The sequence below is a fragment of the Pteropus alecto genome, unplaced genomic scaffold, assembly GCF_000325575.1.
Source record: "Pteropus alecto unplaced genomic scaffold, ASM32557v1 scaffold76, whole genome shotgun sequence".
In the NCBI taxonomy this organism is placed as follows: domain Eukaryota; kingdom Metazoa; phylum Chordata; class Mammalia; order Chiroptera; family Pteropodidae; genus Pteropus; species Pteropus alecto.
Genome location: NW_006443138.1, coordinates 27,752,110 through 27,776,050, shown reverse-complemented (window position 1 = coordinate 27,776,050; position 23,941 = coordinate 27,752,110). Strand labels below are relative to the sequence as shown.

The 23,941-nt window shown below is 49.0% G+C and overlaps 1 protein-coding gene across 1 annotated transcript in view; it reads right to left on the bottom strand.

Annotated features, from left to right (window-relative positions):
- Positions 1-23,941, bottom strand: part of TSPAN11 (tetraspanin 11) — an 80,940-nt gene that overhangs the window by 19,832 nt on the left and 37,167 nt on the right. The window contains exons 2-3 of the mRNA XM_006923852.3: positions 23,045-23,139; positions 8,492-8,683 (exon numbers count right to left, since the gene is read on the bottom strand). Of these exons, the coding sequence (XP_006923914.1) occupies positions 8,492-8,683; positions 23,045-23,128 (276 nt within the window). The 5' untranslated portion in view covers positions 23,129-23,139. The remainder of the gene's footprint in view (positions 1-8,491; positions 8,684-23,044; positions 23,140-23,941) is intronic.

The following is a 23,941-nucleotide window of genomic DNA, read 5'->3' as shown; positions in this document are numbered from 1 at the left end:
GAGTGCTGCCTCCTACTGGCCCCCTGGAAGGGCCTACATGTTCCTGCTGGCTGTCTTCCCACAGGCCGTGGAGAGATGTGGTGCGGCCTGCAGGCACCTGTGCACACGCCTGGAACAGAAGGGATTGTGCATGTGCTGGGGTAGGACAAAGGCTGGTGGCAGGATGGGACTGGTGACAGTAATTCTAGGACAGGGTTGACTACAGGGGAAAAGGGAAGGCCTGTAGTCAACCCTGTAACCTACTGCCATGCCTGGAGGTCAGGAAAAGTCCTGTGGCTCAGAGAGGTCAGAGCTTTCACCAAACCCAAACAGGAACTGAACCCCCAACACAGTCCTTTGTCTTTTCATACAGGTTTCTTGTCTTCCTCTCCAGCCTCCAGACCAAGAACCAGCTCTTAGTTCCTTTGGTGTCTCCTCCCCTTCTCACCCTGACTTGTGCCCAGCAGAGCAGGAAATTCTGGGAATGTGCTGGAAATGCTTGTTGAGGTCGATGAATTAGGCAGCCTCGTCAATGTAACATGGAGCATGAGTTGCAGAAAATTGGAGGAGGTGGTGGAAATTAACTGGCTGTAAAATCTGCATGTAGAAAATTCGCTGCTACAGGTAGGCAGTGATCAGGTATATACCCTGCAGCTTAGAAAGGTGAGTCTTGAACCCAGAATGGTGCTGGTCAGAGAAAAGGGTGATGTCACCCAAGGAGCCTAGGCTTTGGTTACAAGCTGGGAATCTGGGCCCAGCTTGCCTCTGCGAAGATGCTGTGTGACCCTGAGTGAATCACTCACCCTTTCTGGATCTTCTGCATAAAATGTAATGCTAAGATAAGAAGAATGTCTTGGTGCTGCTGCTCACTGGTCTGAGCGGTATCAGGACCGAGCCTCTTCTCTCCTTGCCTCCTGCTTCCCTACAGGAATGTCTAGAGGAACATCCAGGCTTATCCCCATTTCCTACTCACTGCTCCTCCTACCTGATTGGTGGGAGGGCCTCCTTCCTTCCTTCCCTCCCTTGGGACTGCCTGTCCTCAGGATGCCATATTCTCTACTCTCTACTAAAGAGTTTAGTGAAGGGGTTCTTAGTGAGGTACACAGGTTTGTCCTTATCTCAACCAGAGCTGAAGAGCTGCTAAGGCTTCTGGCTGCAGAGGTAAAGCCACACACTCCAATCAGCTACATTAGTAATAAAGATGACCTTTGACTGCCATCTCTCCGTTTTCTGAGCCTTATTTTTCAATTGATACTAAGCTCCCCTAAAACCTCAGTGTGATACACGGTGAGATGGAGCAGGCCACTGAGCATCATGGAGGCGTAGCTTCCCAAAGCCGGTACCAGGACCTGGCATTAGAGGAGTATTTCCAAACAGTTGTCCAGCCACCACACTTGTCCTGGTCCCACGAGGGCTAGGGGACCTGCAGCTCCAAGGGCTGTCACCGCTGCCACCAGATGAGAATGAGGTGTGGATCAAATAGGAAGGAAGGTGGGTTCTGCCCTCTCCTCCAGCCACGGCTCTTGGCAGGAAACACAGCCAGCTCCAGCTCCCTGTTGAGGAGCACTAAGCAGAGTGGGCAAACGCAGTGATTCTCTAAGTGACTGCCTTGCCTGCACAAGCCCTTGCCTCCCCTGTCAGTCCCATGAGAGTAGAGCAGTAATACCAACTGCTCTCAACAATCTTGACAGTACCTATGTGGGGCCTCAGGAGGAGATTTTCCACCCAGATCAACTTCCTCAACTGCCAGCCCACTTCCAGGCCATCCTTGCTGGGTGTGTGCTTGTACAGTGAGGTTCATTTTGACATCAACAGGAGTGACAAACGTCAGTGGGAAAGAAAAACATCTGCATGTACATATGGGCTTCCCGATAATTGTTTGAAGGACTATCTGCTGTTCAGATCATGTATTCTGAGGCTCCCTCTCTCAAGAGGCTCAGTTATCAGGGTACCGATTATTGTGCCTCATTAGGTGACAGGGATTGTAGCACGTCCCTTTCCAGTTATATGGTTAAACCCAGAATCTGCCAAAGAAAGCAAGCAGGAAGCTCAATGATGGAAAGGCAATGTGTAATCCCCAAATAAACTCTTGGATTGAGGATACAAACAGATGCTGCTTACCCACCATCCCCTGCCTTCCTGTAACACACACACACATACACACAGACACACACAGAGACAGACACAGACACACAGACACACACACAGACACACACAGACACAGACACACGCACGCGCGCGCGCGCGCACGCGCACACACACACACACACACACACACACACACACACACCCTCTCTCTCTCTCTCTTTCTGACCCTTCTGGATCCGCCCTCCTCTGACACTTGCTCAGGGACCTAAATGAGGGTGAGGGAGACAGAGAACCCCTCTATGGGTGGTCAACCACTCACGGAGAACTCAGATGAACTTTTCTTCAACTAGGCCCAAACACTTTGGCACACTAACAGAGCTGATTTTTGCTGCACTGCCAGCACCCAGGAGCTTGATCTCCACTTTCGAGTGAATCGGGTGGCAGGTAGCCAGGTTGTCAACTCCCAATTCTCACCTCGGTGCTTCATTTTTCAGCTGAAATGCAAACCATGGGTCCCAAGTCATGAGAATTGTGAGTGCACCCAGAACAAGGAGCAGCAGAAAAGGTACTGGACCAAGCCTTAGGTGTTGACTGGGCTCTGCCAGCTCATGACTAGTCAAGTCTCTTTCTCTCTATGGCTAGGGAGAGGAGTGGAGAGTTCATTTCAAGCCACCTGGCAGTCCCTCCTGCACAGCCCTGAACTAAGTGAGGCCAATGAGGAGGAGGCTGATAGGGAAGATTTGCCAGGGCTTTCTTAGAAGAAGAGGGGCTGTATTCCATTGGGCAGCTGTGTGGTTGTCCTGGCACAGGAACAGAGCTGATGTCAGCCCCAGGCCTTGCCTGAATGACCTCAACAGGACCCAGCTAGGAGGGGCTGAGCACAGGCTGACTGTGTGGTTTCTTATGCAGCCATCTCAAGGCTGGCTCTTGGGAATATCCGTCTCCTGCTTCCAGAAGAGCCAGGAAATAGTCGTCCTGTCTGTTTCCCTGGCTCCACTGCACCAAACCATGCAGGATGAGGACAGGCCCTCTTGTCCTGATGGAGAGGAGTTGGGGCTTCTCGAAGCACTGGATGCAGGACCTATTCCTTTGGAGCATGTGGGCAGTTGACCAAAAGATCAAAGTGCTCCCGAAGAGATGAGGCTATGACGACCCTGGCTGGGCGGCTTCTGGAGCACTGACAAAGTAATGTGAGGGTGAGAAATGAGCCCTGGGAAGGACAGAGTCAAATCCCCTTGGCACCGGGACCCAGCTCCCTCCATCCTTCCTCCAGCACCAACTTCAACAGAGGAGGTGGCACGGCCCAAGCCGTGGGGACCCTGGGAGTAACAGCCCTAAGAATAACTCCATTTACTTAGGTTCCTTCTCAAAGGAACTTGGTCACAGTGATGTGACGAGATGTTGGTGTCAATGGTAATTATAGCCATACCATTGGCTATAATTGTGGTGACTCTTTTCCCAAGACCTAAAGTACTCCCTCATTACCCTCACACCTCGCCCCCATATAAGGACAGGGATACCAAGGTGCCCAGGAGCAGCTGAGTGACTTCCCTAAGGCCCCAGAGCACGGTGGGCAAGCTACACCGCAACCTGCTTTTGAGCCCTAGCTCTTGATTCCAGACCTCATTGCCCTGGTTAACCAAGTCTGGGTGTATCGATGAAAGTGCTGCAGTTTGGGGTCCCCTCATTTTCTGAAATTGGGTCTAGAACTTCTTACTTTTTAATCCATCCAATAAATAAAAAAGAGCTCTTGATGAAGACCCAGTTTCGCCTGAACCATCCATCATAATCTTCATCTGGCTTAAGATATGAAAGTTTCCAGAACCCATATTCAAAACTCTAAATATATCCTTTTCTTTTGATCAGGGTGGCATCTGTCCTGGTCACTGGCCTTACTTAAGCTTAGATGGCCTGAATTATCTGGCTCTCTCATGCAGCCTTCGCTAAATAAGAAGAGCCGGTGTGAATAATTTAAACCCCATTCTCTTTCCCCCTTTGCAGATTTCCGAAGCCGAGCTGATCATCGTTTTAGCACCAGACAAGATGTGCTATTCCTGTCCCTGACAAACATGTCCTTCTTGGGAAAGTGACTTTGAGGGGCTGCAGATACGCTAAGAGGAAGGGCCCGGGCAGGACAGATGTCGTGCCTGTGTGAGCTGGACTGCCTTCTAGTTCTCCAGAACTTTTGATGCCAGGCCTCTCTCTCCCCCTGGTCCAAGTTGGATGCACATCATCCAGATGCCTAGTCTTTCATCTTTTCCTCGCTTCTTGGGAGACCGCTTTGTATAGAGGTTATGGAGCTAGACTCACTGCCTTTCTCCTCTGGAGTTTCCTCCAGCTTTTTGCTGATTAAAGATTCCAAAAGGAAGTTAAGACATGGATTGAAAAAAAATGAGACTAGAAGGGAATCTTCAGAAAGCACAGAACACTTTTAAACTGCCTTAACCACACCACTTGCCTCTAAATGGGAGCGTGGTTTTTAAAAGTCCTACTTGTGTAAGCACGAGAATGGTCTTACAGCCGCCTTCTTGGTTTAAACAACGAAGTGCTCAATAATTCAGGGGCTGATGGGCCAGGATGTGGATTACTCAGGATCTGCTGCTTCACTGGTATACTCTCCCTGGGCCAGTTCTGTCTTTGGTTCTTTCAGAGCGGGGCAGAAAAAAGCGAAGGAAGATTCGAGGCCTCAAGGTTTGCTGTCTGTTAGTCCCCTGTCCCTACACTCCTGGAATGATGGCTGCATTAATGTGTGGTGCACATTTTTCTGACCTCACTCTTGAACTGGTGCCTTTCTGATGTGTTTGGTTAGTGATGTTGGGCCAAAGAATTTTTCAGTTCTGTGTGGGATGGAAGTGAATGCAGGCAGAAGGTAAAGTGGTACTGAGAAGGAAGGCATTTCACCTCTAGCAGCCCCTGTGCCCCCAGCCCTGCCTCAAGGCTCACGGGGACGAGAAGGCCAGGGTGCAGGCAAGCCTAAGGCCTTGGCCTTCTGGAAGTCTCCACTCGTCCTTGCACAGCCCTGGGCATAGGGCTTGGTCCCCTGGGAAGACCTCAGACCAAGTGCCTGTCAGGCTGTGACTGGGGAGGCTGGAGACACTTGTACCCTTGATGGCTCAGCCTAGATGGTGGGACATGGCTTGCAAATGGGTCATGTAAGAAGGAACTGAGGAAGGGGAGGCTGTGATTGGTGGCTCAGAGAGCAGAGTGCTATCAGTTACAGGACCTCAGGCTTTCCTTCTGGTCTTTGAGACTAAGGGGAGGGCTCTTATTTGTGTCTGTTCCCCCAAAAGCCAATAATACTGGGTATCCTCCATTAATATCTGGGGGACCTACACTTTTACTCGCCCAATGTCTTTCAGCCTGGAAATCTTTGGATGGAGCATTGGACCCAATGACCCTTCTAAACTGGACATGCTCTGCCCAAGTGCACTGTTATTTCTGTATTGTAAAGCAAGGAGCTTCTGGGGTTGCACCCCAACCCTCCTGGTCTCCTGCCCTGGGGTTCTGGCTGGGCCCAGCAGGGAGCCCTCTCTTGTACCCATCTGGATCTCGGAGAGCAACTACTTCGTGCTGATGTCCACAGACATGGAGAACAGCATGTCCCTCTGCACACACTATCCCATTCGGCCTCCTATCCCTCTGCCTGCAGTCATGTTGGCTTCTCCAGGTGACCTGGATTCTTGGAAACCCTCCTGGTCTCCTGCCCTGGGGTTCTGGCTGGGCCCAGCAGGGAGCCCTCTCTTGTACCCATCTGGATCTCGGAGAGCAACTACTTCGTGCTGATGTCCACAGACATGGAGAACAGCATGTCCCTCTGCACACACTATCCCATTCGGCCTCCTATCCCTCTGCCTGCAGTCATGTTGGTGATTCTAACAGACTGGAATTCACAGTCCAGCTCCAGCACTTACATGTTCCACATCTCTCAGGCCAGCTTTCTCATTTGTATGATGGTGTGAATGCCCTTGGGAGGCAGCATGGCGTGGTGGGTCGGAGCACGGGCCTGGGGGCCAGACCGCATGCCGCTCACTAGCAGCGTAACCCTGGGCAAATTGCTCAACCTCTCTAGGCTCCAGCTACCTCACTGTAAAACGCACATGGCGAGAGTGAACACCTCATAGGGCTGGGTGAGGGTCATATGAGTTAACATGCACGAGTGTTTAAAACAGCACTTGGCACAGAGAGTTCAAGATTATTGTGCCTTTGCAGGGCTGTTGTTATAAGGATGGAGGGAGTGGCTCTCAGTGAGTGGTGCCCATTTGTGTTATAATTTTGCCCTGGGTGGAAAGCAGTGGGCTGCTTCTCGGCGCTGCGGGAGCCACTGATCTTAGGGGCTCCTTTAGAACCAGGAGAGATGGCTCTGAGAAGGAAGGTTCCCGTGTGAGGGCCTCTGCCTTCCTTCTTGGGCTGTAGAGGCAAGTCCTGTCCTTGCAACAAGGTTACCTGGTGGAAGGAAGGGGTGGCTGGCAGGCAGAGCTGGGTAGTCTGCCTCTGTGGGCCAGAGGGCTCAGCCTGAAACCCAAGGCCCAGCCGAAGACCCCACTTCCGAAAGGACCAGGGCTGAGCAGGGCAAAGGTGGGGTCCCTGATAACGCAGGGAAAGGGTTCTGTCTCTGGGCCCAGGAGCACCGGTCGCTGTGACCCTCAGTCCTTATAAGGCCTTGAACATTTCCTCAGCCACGCCACATGCTCAGTCACTCGGGTCACACTCCGTGTCTTCATCCAGCTGACACTGATCAGGTCGAGGATTCCAATAGGCTTGCAAAGACTCGTACTAGGGCACGTGAGGAATGGCTGGTGGAGATGAGGCTGCTCCGGGCACACCTGTCCCATTGCTGGATACGCAGCTCACGTCAAAAACCATGCTCTGGCGGTTGGTGCCCTATGGGACTTTGCCCTGCCAGTATGCCATCATCCACATGGCTGTATCCCTCAGAGCAAAATTTAAGGAACTTTTGTAGGCAGGGGAGAACCATCCTGCTGAGCCTGTACACAGGCACTTTTGTATCCAGAGCTCAAAAACTATGTCACCACTGGTGAGAGGCTGCAGGGTTCGGCCCCTTTGCTGCCTCCTGCTCCCTGGTTGGATGTTCAAGGGCCGAGGCTGCCAAGTCACTGGAGGGCACAGGGGAGCGGGGTCAGGAGGGCACAGCCCTTCAGGGCTACTTCCCACTGCCTGACTCCTTCCCACTCAACCTGATTTCTCGCTGAGACTTGGTTTGGTTCTGGCCCTGGCCCTTGCTTGCTAAGTCCTTAGGTTTTGTAGCCTCCCTTGCCCACACTGGCCCACAGTCCTTAGGAGGAGATTAAATGGCGGGGGGTTGTGGGGAACTTGCCCCAGCAACAGATGCAAGGGAGTTAGGGGTTTGTTCTGGTGAGTCCTGAGCTGGACTCTGGCTTCTGCCCCCCGCAGTTCACCCTGGCCTCCTTTCCCAACACTCTGAGCCAGGTGAGGACAGCCAGCTTTCCAGGATGAAGTCTGTCAAGGAAACTGTGCAGCCCACACCACCACCCATGAGATACTCTTGCCCAAGCAATCAAACCTGAGTCTGATTAAGCTTCTAGATCCAGCTACCAGGAGAACATGTTAACCAACACCACAGGGATATAATGAGAAAGCCAGACTGGAAAAAACTACAGCACAGATGACTGACCTGGTTCCTTCAACAGATTGCAAGGAAGGAAAAAAAAGAGAGAGATTGATGGGGGAGCTTAGAGACTAACAGAGATCTAGGAGACAAACTGACCAATTTTAATACATGGGCCTCATTTAGATTCTGATTCAAACAAACTCAAGAAAAAAAGAATAGTTTATGGGTCACCTGGAGATATCTGAAACTGCTTGGTTACTTCACGATATTAAGAAATGACTTAATTGCTCTTAGGTATGATGACGGTATTGTCATTGTGTTTTCTAAAAAAGGACCCTTAAGTTTTTGAGGCACACCCTGAAGTATTTACACTTGGTGAGATGCCCAGGATATCAAAGTGGGGGAGGTGCCGGGTATAGATGAAACAGGACTGGCTCTGAGATGCCAGTTGTTGAGTCTGTGTGATGGGACATGAAGCTTCATTATGACAGTCTTTTCATTTTTGTATAGCTTTGAAAATCACCATGATAAAACCTGGAAGGAGAGGAGGAATGAAAGAAGGAGGGCGGAGCAGCTGCCACTAGGACTGAGACTGCCCTCCTAGTTCAGATCCTAAGAACCCGGACACGATGGCAAACAGCCTCCCCGAGGGCAGCTGCTCTAGGCCTCAGATCCAGGCTGAGACCACTGTGAGTGGTGGGGTTCTCAGCGCAGGAGCCTGACTGGGGGCACCGGCTGGGCATTGAGGGGCTCTGGCCTGGCTTCCTGAGGCCCTGGGCAGGTTTCCCTTCGTCCAGCCACAGTGCCAGGCAGAGTGGGGCTGGCAGCACTCACCGTGGAGAGGCAGCTCCTGTCCTCCCGGATGATGGCACTGAAGCCCAGGAAGCCAGTCAGCATGACGAGGGCGCCTGCGAAGATGAGGATGTAGGCGGAGGCGGCGAAGGTGCTGGAGGCCAGGACACTGAGGTAGCCGCTCTTCTCCACCAGGGTCCAGACGCCCACGGCCAGGACGGCGGCCCCGCCCACCTGCAGGAAGTGCCAAATCAGAGCAGGCGGCCACTGGGGCGCCACAGCTGCCGTTTAGTGAGTGCCTACTATATCCCAGGCACTTTTTATGTATCATCTCATGTAATCCTTCAAAGAGCCTGTGAGCACAGTGTGGATCCCCGATTTATAGATGAAGAAACAGAGGCTTGAAGAAGCTGGGTGACCTGTCTGTCCATAGTCATGCACCTTAGTTTCAGGGACAGATTCTGAACTTAGGTGTGACTCCCAACTCTGTGCTTCTCACCACAATAGCTGTGCGCCCCTGTCCCGTGAGGCGACTGTGGGATGAGCACTGTGTGTGAGCCCCTTTTCCTCCCCGATCCCTGGCCACACCATGCCCTTCCTCTCCTAGGGTGCTCCTTGGCTCTTGCCCACATTCCCTGGTGGGTGCTTTCACCCACCACCCTGTTTCATCTCTATATTTGCCCCTGGAGAGAGCGTGCCCAGGCTTCTCATCTCTGTTCTACACATGAAGAAATGGAGGAAACAGGAATTGCCTGAGAACCTATCTCTGGTTAGGGATATTTAGGGGAGGGCCAGGACAGGAACTCTGGGACCACGGAGGACTGAGCAGGAGAGATTTCTTTTTTGCTAAATGTCTGATTCCCCTTCAGTCCTGAGAAGGTCGGCAGGAACAGGACACTGCTGGCTGGCACATCAGGGGGTGCCTCCTCAGGAAGGGTACCTGGAAAGAGAGCTGGGGTGGCTCCTTGCCTGGTTCTGCAGTGAGACCAAATAACCTTTTCCATGACTGTTCAGTAGAAGGGTGTGTGCATGTGAGTTCAAAGTGCCAGATGGGGAGTATTAGGGTGTCTGTCCAGGTTTTGGGTGGGGAGCAGCAGCCCTGAGATCACTAAACACTTCTGCCATCTGTTCACGGGAAAGTAGACTTCTGACTTGACTTGCCCCCAGTTTCCTTGCCCCATTTAAGGATGAGTTCTTTTCCTCAGATGGGAGAAGAATGCTCCCTCAAGGGGTCCTGAATGTGGCCAAAGCAAGAGAAGCCCCATTGGGCTCGGTCCACATATGCTGGTCCCTGCAAAGTGTTCCCATCGGCCCCAGAATGACTCTCTGTGTGACCCACCTTGTCATCTCACAATTCTCTGCTCTCAGCAGTCACAGGCATCAGCTGAGCAAATGAAAGATGGTTCTTGGCAATTAATAAGCACTAAGCACCTAATTACTCAATTCACTATTTTCTTTTCTGAGCTTCGCAATACTTCTGTGAGGACAGGGCAGAGGGGAGGGCACATATTATCTCTGTTTTGCAGATGAAGACATTGAGGCTTGGAGAGAATAAGAACACGTTCAAGATGACACATTGGGAAATTTCAGAACTGAGATACAAACCTAGGACTTCTGAGGGCTGGTCCAGGACTTTGTCCTGGGATCCTACAGACTGGGCTGGGCCTGCTCCACTACTCATCTCTGCCTTTTAAATAATCCGCTCTCTTCGAAGTGCCATTTTATTTTTCTTAGCACCCCCAGCAGGTAAGAGAACCAGGCGGAAGAACATCACACAGCTGTGCCGCTCTGAATGGAATGGGTGAGGCTAATGTGTGACATTTCTTCAATTCTCTGGTGAACATTTTTTTCTCAATGTTAACATCTATAAAATTGACATGCATCTTATGATTAATGGCATCTTACAATTATACTTGGCAGCACTTTTCTTAGTGGTACAGAAAACAATGGTGCATCTTACAATTGATGGTTTCTTAACTTCAATGAAATCCCTAGACTACAACTGGTTTTTAAATTCTTTGTGAGTAAGTATATGCTCTCTGACCCACACAACCTCCGGGACCAGTGAGGAGTTTCCCGAGTCTGGGTCCATGGAATTTTGTCAAGTGAAAGTTTCCAGCAAAATATCCTGCACATACTCTTTCTGCCCCCTACAACATGCCTGGAAGACTTGGGTGAGGGTCCCAAGTTTGCATAACTAGCTGTGTGACCTAAAGACAGTCCCGTAACCTCTCTGGCCTACGTTTCTTCATCTCTCAAATAAGGGGGTTGTATTAGATCAGTGGTTTCCAACCTGTAACCACCAAGGACCCCTGCGATCACTTTTCCCCATGGATCTTATGTTTTGCAGGTTTTCGCCTACTAAAACAGTGCATTAATAATTTATTTCTCATTTTTTATTAATCAAAGGCACAGGGTAGTATCAGGACGAGATCCCGAGCAGCACAAAATAGTTAATGTGACCACATGGAGTTGATCTAATTTTTAATGGTTGTAGTCTCTTTATAGAAATCTGCACATTATCCATTATCCGTTAGGCTTGCCAACCCCAGAGGTGAGCATTGAATCTGGGTCACCACAAGGGGCCTGTTTGGACTGGATTGGGGACGGTTAATCTGTTGGGAGACATGGAACCGACTGAGAATGGTCATCCACTTAAAAGAATGCATTCAGGATCTGGGGCTGGAGCCTGATCTTGTGCCGTGCAGTGAGCCCTCGTGTCCATGGTTTCTGAGGCCTCCTCCACCTCGTTACCCCTCTCAGGTGGTGTTTCTCAGCCTGGCTGCACAATCACCTGGGGAGCTCTGAAAAACCCAGCCACACCCCAGGCCAGTTGGAATCTCTGGGAGTGGGACCCAGGCATGAATACTTTAAGTTCCCAGCTGGTTCCAGTTGAGAACCACTGCGCAGATGCCGTATTTAATATAGAGTCAAAGTGTCCTGCCCTTCTCCTCCAGTAGGTGGTGCTGTGCTGAATCTTACAGACTATACTGCTTCCTGGAAGCTTTGGGCCCCTTCTCCTGGGGGCAGCTGCTGGGAGCACTCTTGACATTTGTTCAGGATTTGAACTCCATCCTGTTCCCTGTCTGTGTTAGGGAATTTGCTTTGGTAGGAGCTTTGGGGTAGAAGGTGAGGTAATGAGGAGTAGAATTTTCAGTCCAAAGGAATAAAAATCAGATTATGCAAGAAATACAAAAAAAAGTGGCTCTCCAGGAAGGAATGGGGCGGGGAGCTCTTAGTAATGCAGCCCCAGGAGAGGAGCAGTGCTGGTCCCACGAAGGGCAGGCTGCTCTCTTCCAGATCACTTGCCAGTCCCAGAAATGGCTGGATGCTTGCAAACAGGCAGAGTGTGTGGGTCAGTAGGGTCCCTGGCCACAGGGAAGGGTCTGGGAGGGATCTGGAAGGATACACTGCGCTGACTAAGGTCTAGAAAATGCACCTGTTCTGATATCCAGAAAAAATCAGGAGGTGAGTCTGAGTCAATGGGGACCCCTCCCCTCCCCTGGGTTGTCGCATTGGTGGAGAAGTTAGCATTAGCAGGGGACACTGAGTGGGATTTACCATCAGGAGCAAGAGAGGTTCAAGTCCCTCAGAGAGTCTGCTGCTCGAGACTTGGTCAACCCTTTAGAAAAGAGTCTTTCCTCTGAACAGAACAAGTAAGAGCTGCTAAATGTCGTTAGAGGGTGTCTGAGGAGGGCAGAAGTCAGCAGGCCTGGGTTCCAGCCCTGGCTGTGCCCCTCACTAACCATGTAACTGTGTGCCAGACACTTCGCCTCGCTAAGTCTCAGTTTCATCAGTAAAATGGCAGTGCTGAACAAGAGGATCTCTGAGGTCCCTTTTGCGTGGGTAAAACATCCCCATTACTACCAGAGGGACAGCCTTCTGCCAAGGTACTCCAGCAAGATGCTTCTGGACCAGTGGCTCATTGTTTTCACTCAAGCCACGTGAAAGCAGAAAGAGCAGTGGAAGGGGAACTGAGAGGAAGGTTGAGTGGGGCAGAAGAGATCTGACCCCTAAAAGAGCTATTTCAACAGCTATTTGCATAGAGGTGATTCAACAGTATTTAGCTCTTTACAAAAACTAGGTTGGTTTTCTGTGGAATATTAACCACATTTTTTCAAAACCATAGCCTGCAGCTGATTTGCCAGAAAACCCTGCAGAGGGTGAAGCTGGCCTTCTTACCAACAAGGACACAGGCAGGCCAGGAAGGGCAGGGCTGGTCACCCATGCTGTACAATTTTAGCAACTTCCCATTATAGAAGAGAAACATTGCCAAAAAGCTGCTCGTGTCATCATGGGGAGAAAGATTAGCCTAAGCAGTCTCACGTGCCTGGGTCCTGGCAGACATCGGGCAGCAGACTGGAAGGAAAGCAGGCAGAAAGTATAAAGTAATTGCAGGGTTTTTTTTGTTGTTGTTGTTGTTAAAGTTACTGAAGTGTTTCTGTGCTTGGATCTGGGGGAAGGATTGGTGGGGTGGAGCAGAGACCAGGGCTGTGGGGGTCCCAATAAGGGAGGATCTCCACCCCCCGGCAGGAGTTCTCTGCCTTCAGTGAGAGGAGAGCCCATGGCACAGGGAGGCACAGAGTGGCAGTGAGGCTCACTTATGTAAGTGTTTGCTGGGCACCTTCTAGATGCCAGGCTTCATGCTCGGCTGCAAGGGTTTCTGGCCTGGATGTGTGCCAACCCATTTAGAACCACACTTGTCATCCATGCTTCTCCCCTGGTCAGTCTCACCAACAGCACCACCGCCCACTAGACCAGAACCCCCAGGGTCCCTATGGACTCCCTCCTCTCCATTTAGGGACAGTCAAGTGCCAATCTTCATCTGTTTTCACACCCACCCAACTCCATCACACCACACCATGCACTGCCCCAGTCTGGCTCACCCCACCCCAACTCCCTGTATGTCTCCTGGCCTCTGCTCAACCCAGAGGCCAGCTTGTTGTGCTCCAAGTGCTGAAGCACCTGCCATTCCCGCTGAAATATTGCTACCAGCTTCCCAGTGCCCAGTGCACTAAATCCAAACCCTGGCACAGCCTCGAGGCTTTTCTATATTTGACCTTAGCCTGATTTGGGCTCCATCTCCTGCTACTTCCCTTCCTGCATATATGGGATTTAGTCACTATGATTTAAGTGGTTGCTTTTCCTGAAAACATTGCAGGTTACCAGTAACTATGGTACTAAAGTAGAATGATGAAGAGGCCAACTGCCAGTGTCTGAATCCCAGCTCCCCTATTGGTTAGGTGAATCTGGACAAGTTACACGGCTTCTCTGAGCCTCAGCTCTCTTGTGTCTCCTTGCTCACCCACCGTTCTCACATTGTTCTCTTTGCCCTTCCTCTTCTGCCTCTGGCTCTCCTGGGCCAGGGAGTTCTTCAGTCTCCTGCACTTTGGCAGAGCTCTCAGCATGAAGTGGGAACCACACCCTGCTTCACTCAAAATCCTCAGCACAGTCAGGAGCCAGCACAGTGGGGGTGGACTTGGTGGATAGGACTTGTGTGGGGGACCAGGGAAATATGCCACGTGCTGCCCTTGCTGCTTCTATAGGCTGAGTTCCTGGGGCAACATTATTAATTCTCTTCCCTGCTTCCTGGCAATTTTTAATTTTGAAGGGAGTCTGAGACCCAGAGGGGAACGAACTTCTCTCCAGGTTACTAGGAAGCCCCTGGTATGGCCTGGGGTACCACCCACGGATTCTTAATGCCAGCCTAAGCCTTCACTATTCTTTTTCTTTCAACCAGCATCCACTGCACACCTACTCTGACCAGGCACAGTGCCAGTAGGGGCCCAAGCCTGACACTGTCTCTGCCCCATGCTGCCTGCAGGTGACTGGGTGGGAAGACTCTGATGAATCAGAAGGTGATTCCCGTTGTGAAGGAGAGGTGGAGACTCAGGGAGAGGCCTGGAGACAGTGCCTGAGCAAGGCTCAGTCCCCTAGGTCTGGCTGGGATGCTTCTAAAGAATGGTTCCCTGTTCCCAAATTCAAAGTCAGCTGATCCCAGAGCTACAGCCCCCACGATACATGCTGAGCTCTCTGCTCGAAGGTGGGGGCAGGGAGTAGGGAGGGACCACACTTTACCACCTCCCCCTCCAGTTCCCTACCTGGGGGCATACGTGAATTTGTGTCAGGGACTGCTGGCCACTGTATTAATGAGCAACACCTGCCAGCACTGGCCAAGCATTACTCCCAGCTCACCCCATGTTCCTGTGGCCTTGGAGCCAGTTCTGTTTGAGCTGAATCTTCAAGGATAAGCTTGCCGTGCTAAAGGCCACTTTCCACTGCAAGGCATTCTTTTCTTGGCTCTTTGACTTTAAAGAGCCACTGATAAAACAAATAAGAGCACTATTTCCCTCCTCTCTCTCCCAAACCCATCTACCGTTATAACAAGAGCAGATCTCTTGGGACTTACTGAGCTGGGAGGTAGCTAAAGATCACCTGTTCCTCTTTCAGACCCAGCTCAGAACCTGGAGGAAACGTGCCTTGTGCTGTTGCTGCCCCCACTCCCAGCAAATCATTCTATCCTTCCTAATAGCTCCATGCCTTATATGGGTTTCTATGGTTACACTCATCATGGCATATTTGTTGTATTTGCTACTGTGTTCTCCCCTTTTAGCCTCTTGATTATATCTCATTCATCTTAGCATTCCCAGCGGAGTGTTACACGTGGTAGATACTCAGTAACTCCCTATGGAAGGAGGAAAGAGGGAAGCAAAGAAGGAAGGAAGGAAGGAAAGAAGGACAAAAGGAGGGAAGAACAGGAAAAAGAATATCTAATCCCTTTTATATTCTGGATGAAGAAACTGAGGCCCAGAGAGAAGTGGCTGTTCCACGGTCCTGAAGGAAGGAAGGAAAGAAGGAAGGAAGGAGGGAAGAACAGGAAAAAGAATCATATCTAATCCTTTTTATATTCTGGATGATGAAACTGAGGCCCAGAGAGAAGTGGCTGTTCCACGATCCCATTACTAGCCAGAGGAAGAGTGAGAACTAGAACTCAGAACCCTAATTTCAGTTTAGTGTCCGTTTTACCAGCAGGGCTGCTGACTCACACAAAGCTCCTTTGCCTATGAAGCAAGCCACCTGACATGTGGGCCACAGCCAGGCCTGGAGTACCTGAGTATAGGGGGAGCAGTTTATAATTGTCCCCATAAGCTTCATCCTTGACTGATCTCATCCGCAATGGCCTTGTGTAGGCTGAATGTGTGTCCTCAAGTATGAGCTGTCTCCCAGCAGATCCTGACAGCACAGTGGCAGAGATACCCCAAATACTGCAGAGGTCCTGTGACTTTAGCACCTTAAGAAGAGATCAACAGAAACACCAACCCCAGAGCCCTTGCCCATTCTTTCTCAGACAGGCAGAGACTGTGTTTCATGGGAAGATGATGAAGCAAGTGAGGGGCTTTCTACCCTTGGTAGGCTCTTCCCTACCAGTGTCCCCTTGGGGGTCTTGGAGGGATGCATGGATGCTCTCCACCCCCTTCACTCCCCTGGCCTGTCATGAGTCTTTCAGCACCTCTGCCTCCTGTTTTGGTCCATGTCACACTTATGCAGTCTCAGTTCCTGGAGGCTGAGCCCTACTGGCCCCCAAGGGAAGCACTAATGCCGCAGCCAATGCCCCAGGCAGGACAGAGCTTCAGGAACAGAGGATCTGATCCAGGCAAGGGAGCCACTGCTTTCCCAGTTCTCCTACAGCCTGGCATAGCTCCTGGGAGGTTGGAGAAGTTTTGATTATTAACATAGCCAAGCAGCTAATTAAAATAATAAATTACAGAACAACATTGCCGGGGTGATGGGAGCTGTAGAGAGCAGTGTAGGAAATGGGAGGAGGAAAAAAAGCATTTCCTAGGTGGCCTCATAGGAAAGCCTGGGTCATATTTTCTTTCTAGGGTCACGAGGAGGCATGAGAATGGTGGCATTTTTGGTTTCTGACCCAGAGCTACATCCAAGGGAGCCCTGCTCAGTGAAATAGTCACAATCGACACTGGGTTAATTGAAATGCAAGGTGGGGTGGGAGTCAGGGATAGGGTGATGGTGAAGGGCGTGGGCCAGGCCTAGGGTAGGGGTCCATAAGTAGGGTGGATCTAAGGTACTGGATGTGGGTGTCTGTTGTGACACTGATTAAGTCTTGCTTATATTTTTCATACTCTGCAGGTCTGAACACCGCTGTCAGAATATCTTAACCCAAGTTCAACCTTGAACCTTGGGGACACTTTGGATTCCAAGTGAGCATCAGAGCAGTGGGTCGAAGGCTATGATTATGAGTCAGTGGTCTATGGAGATGGGAAGAGCATCAGACTTTGAGTCAAAAATCCAGAATTGACATAGAACATTGCCAATCATTTGGACCTTAGTTTTGTCATCTACAAAATGGGAATAAAGATGATTACAGAGTGATTGTGAGAATCTATTTTTAGTGTAAAATGATTTATAAGCCTCAAATTATGCTATAATGACAGCTGGTGGATTTAAACTTGGTTTAAAGTCTCACCAAGACCACCTGGCTTGATATATCATCACTGGCACCTGAGTCCTGCCCATGTTGGGGAAGAGGTGACAGCTGCCTGCATCATACTCCTGCTCTGGGATTTTTAAACTTCACATCCCATCAGGGCTGTGAAATAAATGCAGTAGGTTGTAACCCACACAAAAAAAGGAAAAGCAAAACAAACAACACAAAAAAATGAAAAGCAAAACAAATACCACAAAATAGAAGAGAAAATATCAGAGTGCATCACACACAGTAAGGGTAAACATAGTTTTGTGAACAATGATTCATGTAAGCATTTCTTACGCTTCCATGTATTTCTCACATGGGTTATGATCCCTAGAGTCTTCAGGCCAGTGCTACAGAGAAAGCTGTAGAGATAAGGCATGCCCCTTAGTCTAATCATAATAGCTAAGTACCACATATGTGCCAGAAACTAAATGTTTTTTAAAATATTAATCTTAAATGTTTTTTAAAATATTAATCTTTAATTCTATAGAAGTTAACATTCCTATTAAATGTATGGAAAAAAATGAGGCTCAGTGAGATTATGTGATTTGCCTAATGTTTTAGTTTACTCAGGTTGCCATAATAAAATACCATAGCTGGCTGGCTTAAACAACAGAAATTTATTTCTAATTCTCACAATTCTGGATAATGGAAGACCCAAGATAAGGTGCTGGCCGATTTGATTTTGTTGAGGACCTTGGTGGCTGTCTGCTCACTAGCAGTGCCTCCCAAATGCTGTGTCCTTACATGGCCTTTCCTCTGTGCATGCTTATATAGAGAGTTCTCTCTCTTCCTCTACTTGTAAGGCCACCAATCCATAAAGACCTCACCCTAATGAGCACATTTAACTTTAATTACCTCCTAAAGCCTCATCTCCAAATAGCCACATTGGAGGTTAAGATTTGAACATATGAATTCTGAGGAGTCAAAATTCAGTCCATATCACCTAATGGCCATAGGAAATAAATAATGAAGTCTGAACTTGAACCCAAACTGGAGCCCCAGTCCTACCAGCATTCTCTGCTACCTCACTAATCCATAAATGCCCCCCAAAGACACTGTGGGAAAGTGTAGGACTTAGAGCTGGAGGCAACAGAGTCTGGCAGCCAAGTACAAGGGCCTTAGGGGTAGGAGAGAGCTGAGATCCGGCTCTGGGACTCTGAGCAAATTGCTTTCACTCTGTAAAAACCGGGGCTCTAATAGAGCTGTTCACAGTTTTGGGGTGCTGGGAGGATTAAGTGGGATGATGCAAGTGGAAGGCCAAGCACAGGGGAAGCCTACAACTGTAATCTCCATGAAAGCTGGTAACTTTGTCCACTCATGTATTCTAAGTACCTAGAACAGTGCTTGGTATTTAGTATGTGCTTAATAAACACTGTGGAATGGATTTGTCATTTGTCATGATTAGTGACCAGAATACCAGGTTTGTCAATGGAAGCTTTGCTTATCACCACTGTAATACCCTGGGCAAGATTCTGACCTGGATGAGCCTGTTCCCCGTCTGTACAATAAGGATAATAGTGATAGTGACTACTAGGGTTGATGTGAGGGTCACATGAGAGAGTCTGAGGAAGGTCTTTGTCTAGCAGTGCCTCCCAAATGCTGGGCATCATAACCACCGCAAGGAAGATGTGGGCTTCCTAGCCTCTCTGTGCTGGATTTTCATAGAGTGTGGCAAGGTGCTATACCATGAAGGAACACTATTCTGGGGGAGAAAGGAAGTTGGAGGGTTCACCCCAATCATATGAGCCAGGGCAACCCGCCTATGCTGCCTAGGCTCGCTGACCGTGTCTGTGTGGTGGTGATGGTGGGAGGAGTGGTGAACAGTGGACGGGCACCATTTGAGGGCTCTCTCTGTGGCCCTGCATTACAATTCTATGAGGAAGGAGGAAGGGTGGGAACCACATGGGGCTGTGGCAGTGTCCACCAGTGTAGACACTGACTCTGCTGCTTGTCTTATAAAAGGGGCTCAGTGGGGAGGACCAACAGCTGGACTCCCGAGAAGGGAGGGAACCTTCTCCTGTGGGAGGAATGTGGGGTCCTCATTGACAAGGCCCATCCCTGGGGAGTTCTGTTAAGTTCCCAGGGACTTGATGTGCTGCAGAATGTGCGACATTATGCTCTGCTGTGGGAAATATGGGGCAGCAGTGTGCCCACATCTACTTCTGAGGAGTTAACAGCCTGGACTGGAGACCAAGAGTTGGACCTTCAGAAACTGCCCACTCCCTAGAAGGAGGATGAGGCTTGGCTGAATGCGCCCCTGGGAAGCTGGTCTACATCCAGCTAGGCCTCAGGCAGGGAGATCTATACGGGGGAAGCTCCGCTCACTGGTAGCTGCTCTGGTAACATGCTTGCTGCCCATCTGCCTGCATTGCTACCCACACATCTTTCTTCTCACCACTCCCAAAGGAATGCAAACACCCAACAGACAGACTCCAAGTCCACTCTGGCTCGAAGCGACTCTGAGGGTGGTCACCATATCTACTGTTTGCTCTATCCTTTGGGGACCCTGGCACAGGCAGGCAGGGCCCATCTACCCATCCACAGATATTTTGGCTGAGCACTTCTGAAGAGGAATTTTCATTCAAAAGGCTAAGCAGCTGTTCTTTTTCTGTAAATATGCTTGCTGCATGGGCCACACTTGAAATTGACAAAAGACTCATCTTCCCATTTGTTTGATCTCTCTAGGCAACAAATGTAACTGTTTGTACCCCCTAGCAACTCCCTAACAGCAATGTAACTACCTATAACCATAGCAACTCCCCTCGCTTTGTAACGGTCTGAGGACAAATTAACCAATCAGCCCCTGCCAGAAAGGGTCTATATAAGGAATGTTGCAACTTAGCTCTGGGCCCAGATCTTCAGAAAGCTAGCTCCTCTGGGACTGCTGGTGTAATAAACCTGAGTTCTCCAACTCTCCGAGTGCTGCTTGGTTTCTTGCTGGTCTGATTTTGGATCTTTTGTGCAACACCTCGGAATAGACCTCAGGTTCTTCCAGCTCCCCTCTTCTCATGCCCAGTGAGTGTCCACCTCCTCAATCTCCACCCCACCACTTTCCTCAGAATGCTCTCACCACAGCCATTAATGAACTGTGTGGCCAAACCCAATAGCCACTTTCGAGGCCTTAAAATGCTTGAAATGTCTGTACTTAACCTTTAACACAGTTGACCACTCCCTGATCTCCAGCTTCTATAACACTGTTTCTGCTGGTTTTCTTCTCACCACTCAGGCTGCTCCTCCTCCAACTCCCCTAGGGTGGATGTACAGCTTCCTGGGGCTTTCCTGGTTTTAGCACTAAAAGCTCCACAGCTGGGAACTCCCCAAGTTCTGACCTAAGACTCACCCCGCCCAGTTGGGATGCTCCATGTCTCACTCTTGCTTTTGATCTCTTCTCAGTCTCCATGCTCTCCTGGGGCGGGGGTGCTCACCCATTTCTGTGGTCGTAACACCGACTGGGTAACTCCATCTGAGATCCAGAGCCATGAGCTAACTACCCACTGAGCATCTCTGCTCAGGTGTCTCCTGGCAACTCGAACTTACCTGCCTACGACTGACCTGTCATCTGAATCCAACTGCTCATCATTCTGGTCTCCTGTTGCAATAAAGAGCTCCACCATCAACCCAGAAATTAAATATTCTAAACACCTGTCTCCTCTGAACCCCATCCAATTAACAACTTAATTTTGTCAATTTTACCTAAATCCGTTGAGTCTCTCCAAGTATTTCTGTCCTCACTGTCACTCCCATGGTTCAGGTTACCACTATCTCTTGTCCTAATCAGGACAAAGTCTAAAGGGAATGTCAACAGTGGTTATTCCTGGAATGGTAAGTATTATGGGTTGAATTGTGTCCCCATTAGGACTTTGTTGAAGTCTTAACCCTATGACCCGTGCATGCGACCTTATTTGGAATTAGGATCTTTGTAGATGTAATCAAGTTATGATGAGGCGATTAGGGTGGGCCTAATGAAGAAGAAAGTACCATGTGAAGACAGAGACACAGGAAGAACAGCATGTGATGACAGAGGCTGAGATGGCAATAATGCAGCTGCAAGCCAAGGAAAGTCAACAATTGCCAGACACTACCAGAAGCTCGGAAGAGGCGAAAAAGATTCTACCCAGATTCTCAGAGGGAGCACAGCGCTGTTCACACCTTGATTTTGGACTTCTGGCCTCCAGAGCATGAGAGAATTAAATTCTGTTGTTCAAAGCTACCTGGTTTGTGCTACTTCATTATGGCAGTCCTAGGAACTCAATACAGCGAGATAGGGGCAATTTTTATTTTCTTATTTATACTTTTCAATATTTTAGAAATTATCTGTAGTGGATACATAAAACTTTTATGATCAGGAGAAACATTTATTCTTTAAAAATAATCCTCACTCAGCGAGGATCCTAAACACCCCATTAGATTTTTGTCTGAGAATCGAAACTATATACACCCACACACAGTTTACTGATCACATCAACGTGACCCCATTATTCCACTCTCTTCATCAACACAGCTTCACTATTCTAGGAAACTTGCCCAGAAGGATAAAAGTTGCAAATAAGTTTATGATTTGTTTCAGGAACTTTGCAAAAAACATTTAAACAAACGTTCAACTTTTTAATAGCATCGAATGACTATCTAGTTTCAAAGCTCTTCAGAACTCTTTCCTTGCTGTGTCCACCAGTCCTAAACTACTATATCATGATCCTTCCTGATCTTGAGCACTTTCATCAACCTTAATGAAAGACCCTGGAAATTCAGACATCTCTCATCTCTGTCTTTGCCTTTCTGACATCTTCTAAGATTCTGTCAAGAGGGTGTCCCCTTTTCCCATGATGATCAGGCATCTCAGATCTGCTTCATCAGCAGATTGATTTGGTGGTATTTTCAGGCTTCTATATCTAACATATCTGAAATATTACATTTATTGAATGCCTTTGGTGTGCAGAGACTGAACTAAGCACTTAACACGTGCCATTTTACAGTATCTGCTAAACCGAAGCATATTGAAAATTTTAAGAATTTATTTGAGCAAAAATCAATTTGAATCAGGCGGTATCCAATCTAGCACATAGAAAGGAGTTCAGAGTTTAAAAAATGAAAAACTCTAATAGGCAGAAGGGAGCCAGAACAAGGAAGTAGTACCAGGCAAAAAAAAAAAAAAAAAAGTGGGTTGGTCATTATAACAGTTTCTTTCCTTTAAGGGATGACAGGGGTCTACCAGGCAGATTACCTAACTAGTACTGATCAGGTGATTCCTGGTTGACTGGTTTAAGATTTCATTTCTGGGAGAGCCAAAACTGTAATTAAATCTCAGTTTAGTGACATGAGGCGTAGCATAAGCGACTCCATTTTGAGACTGTAGCTGGAGAAACAGACTCAGCCATTGTAAGTGGCATGCTCAAGGCCACACCATTAGTCACAGGAAAGCCTAGGTCTGGCTGACTGCAAAACCTATACTCTGAGCACTCTGCTTCTCCAAATTTAGAGAGACTGTAACACAAAAGACACATTCCAGTCTGGCTATTTGGGAGGAAACAAATGGTATTCTGCTCCCAAATATTCTGATAATTGCTTCAGGTGGATAGACTCCACTCTTCCTGAAAGATCTTGCCCAGTGGGTTTCCTGAGGGGACCATTGCCATCCATAGGGATCATTCCCATCCCATGCAGAGGCAAACCTGCCTGCCAGAACTCCAGTTTCTCTGCCTGGGCCTGAAAATGTGAACCGTGAAGGGCAAATGGGCTTCTGTGGAAGACAAACAATTATTTCAGGCAGTCACATTTCCCACAAGGCACTGGTGCAACAAGTTAGCAGGGAAGAAAGAGCCGGACCCTTTGTACAGCTGGCTGGAACACAAAGCTCATTGTTATGTTTATACATCTTCTATTCAGATGCCATGTGGTACAGACTGCACGCCAACCTGCAGAATAAATTCTTTTCTTCCCCCTCAGTAGCAAATGTACATATTTGCTTTAAAGTAGGCAGAATTTGTCCATGGGTGGTCTTTGATTTGGAAGAAATCAACCCCAGAATGGTGACTCACAAAAAACAAAGGTGGCTTGACTCATTCAGTGCTGGGGAGGGGTATATGTGTGCAGAATTCACTTACCCAGAAGAAGAAGTTGAAGACAAAGAGTAAATACTTCAGGTAGGCGATCAGCCAGTCATCCTGCTCCACCTTGTAATGGGCCATGGTCGCTGGGCCTGCAAAGAAGATACAAGTGCTGAGCCAGTGGGTCCATGGAGAACCACTTTGTCCTTCCTAGAGCCAGAGTTCCACAGCAAGGTGCCCTTCAAATGGCTTAGTAGCTCATCTGGTCAGGTGGGTCTGAGGCTGTGACTGTGCAACCTGGAGCAAAGAGCAGGAAAACACAAAGGCTGCTGACACAAAGGAGGTAAGCTGGGCAGAACTTATAAGACCTTTAGATCTTTGGTTTGTCCTTTTGATACAGGTCTAACCTACAAGTCTTCCTGAAGACTTTGCACTGGCTTTCTTGTGTTGTTTTTCTCTTCCTATCTCATCAGGTTTGTAGGACACAAGTTTACTTGCCTCCTCCCCCCTGCCCCCCCCCCCCCCAGAGCACACCTGCTTTGCATCAAAATCCTGCACTCTGCATCATTTGAACAGGACCTCTGCATGCATGGGTGAGACATGAGCCCCAAATCATAGCATCTGTGCTAGAAAGGATCTCGACGATCACTCAGTCCACCCTACCTCCCCCTGTACCTCAATTTTCCCAATGAGGAAACTGTCAGCAGGCCTAGTGGTTTGGCAGAAAGAAATGCAAGAGCGCTGGAGTCCGATTCCCTGGGATCAAACCTGGATGTGTCATAAGATGTGTGAGACTTAGGACAAGTCCTATTCCTCAGTGTCCTCATCTGTAAATAGGGGTGTTATGAAGATTAAATGGGATCCTAGTCTTTGCCCCAGAACCATGCTCCCTCTCCTTGCCCTAATGCCCACTCATGGACTCTCTGGGAACTGTGACATCAATGAGTGACAAAA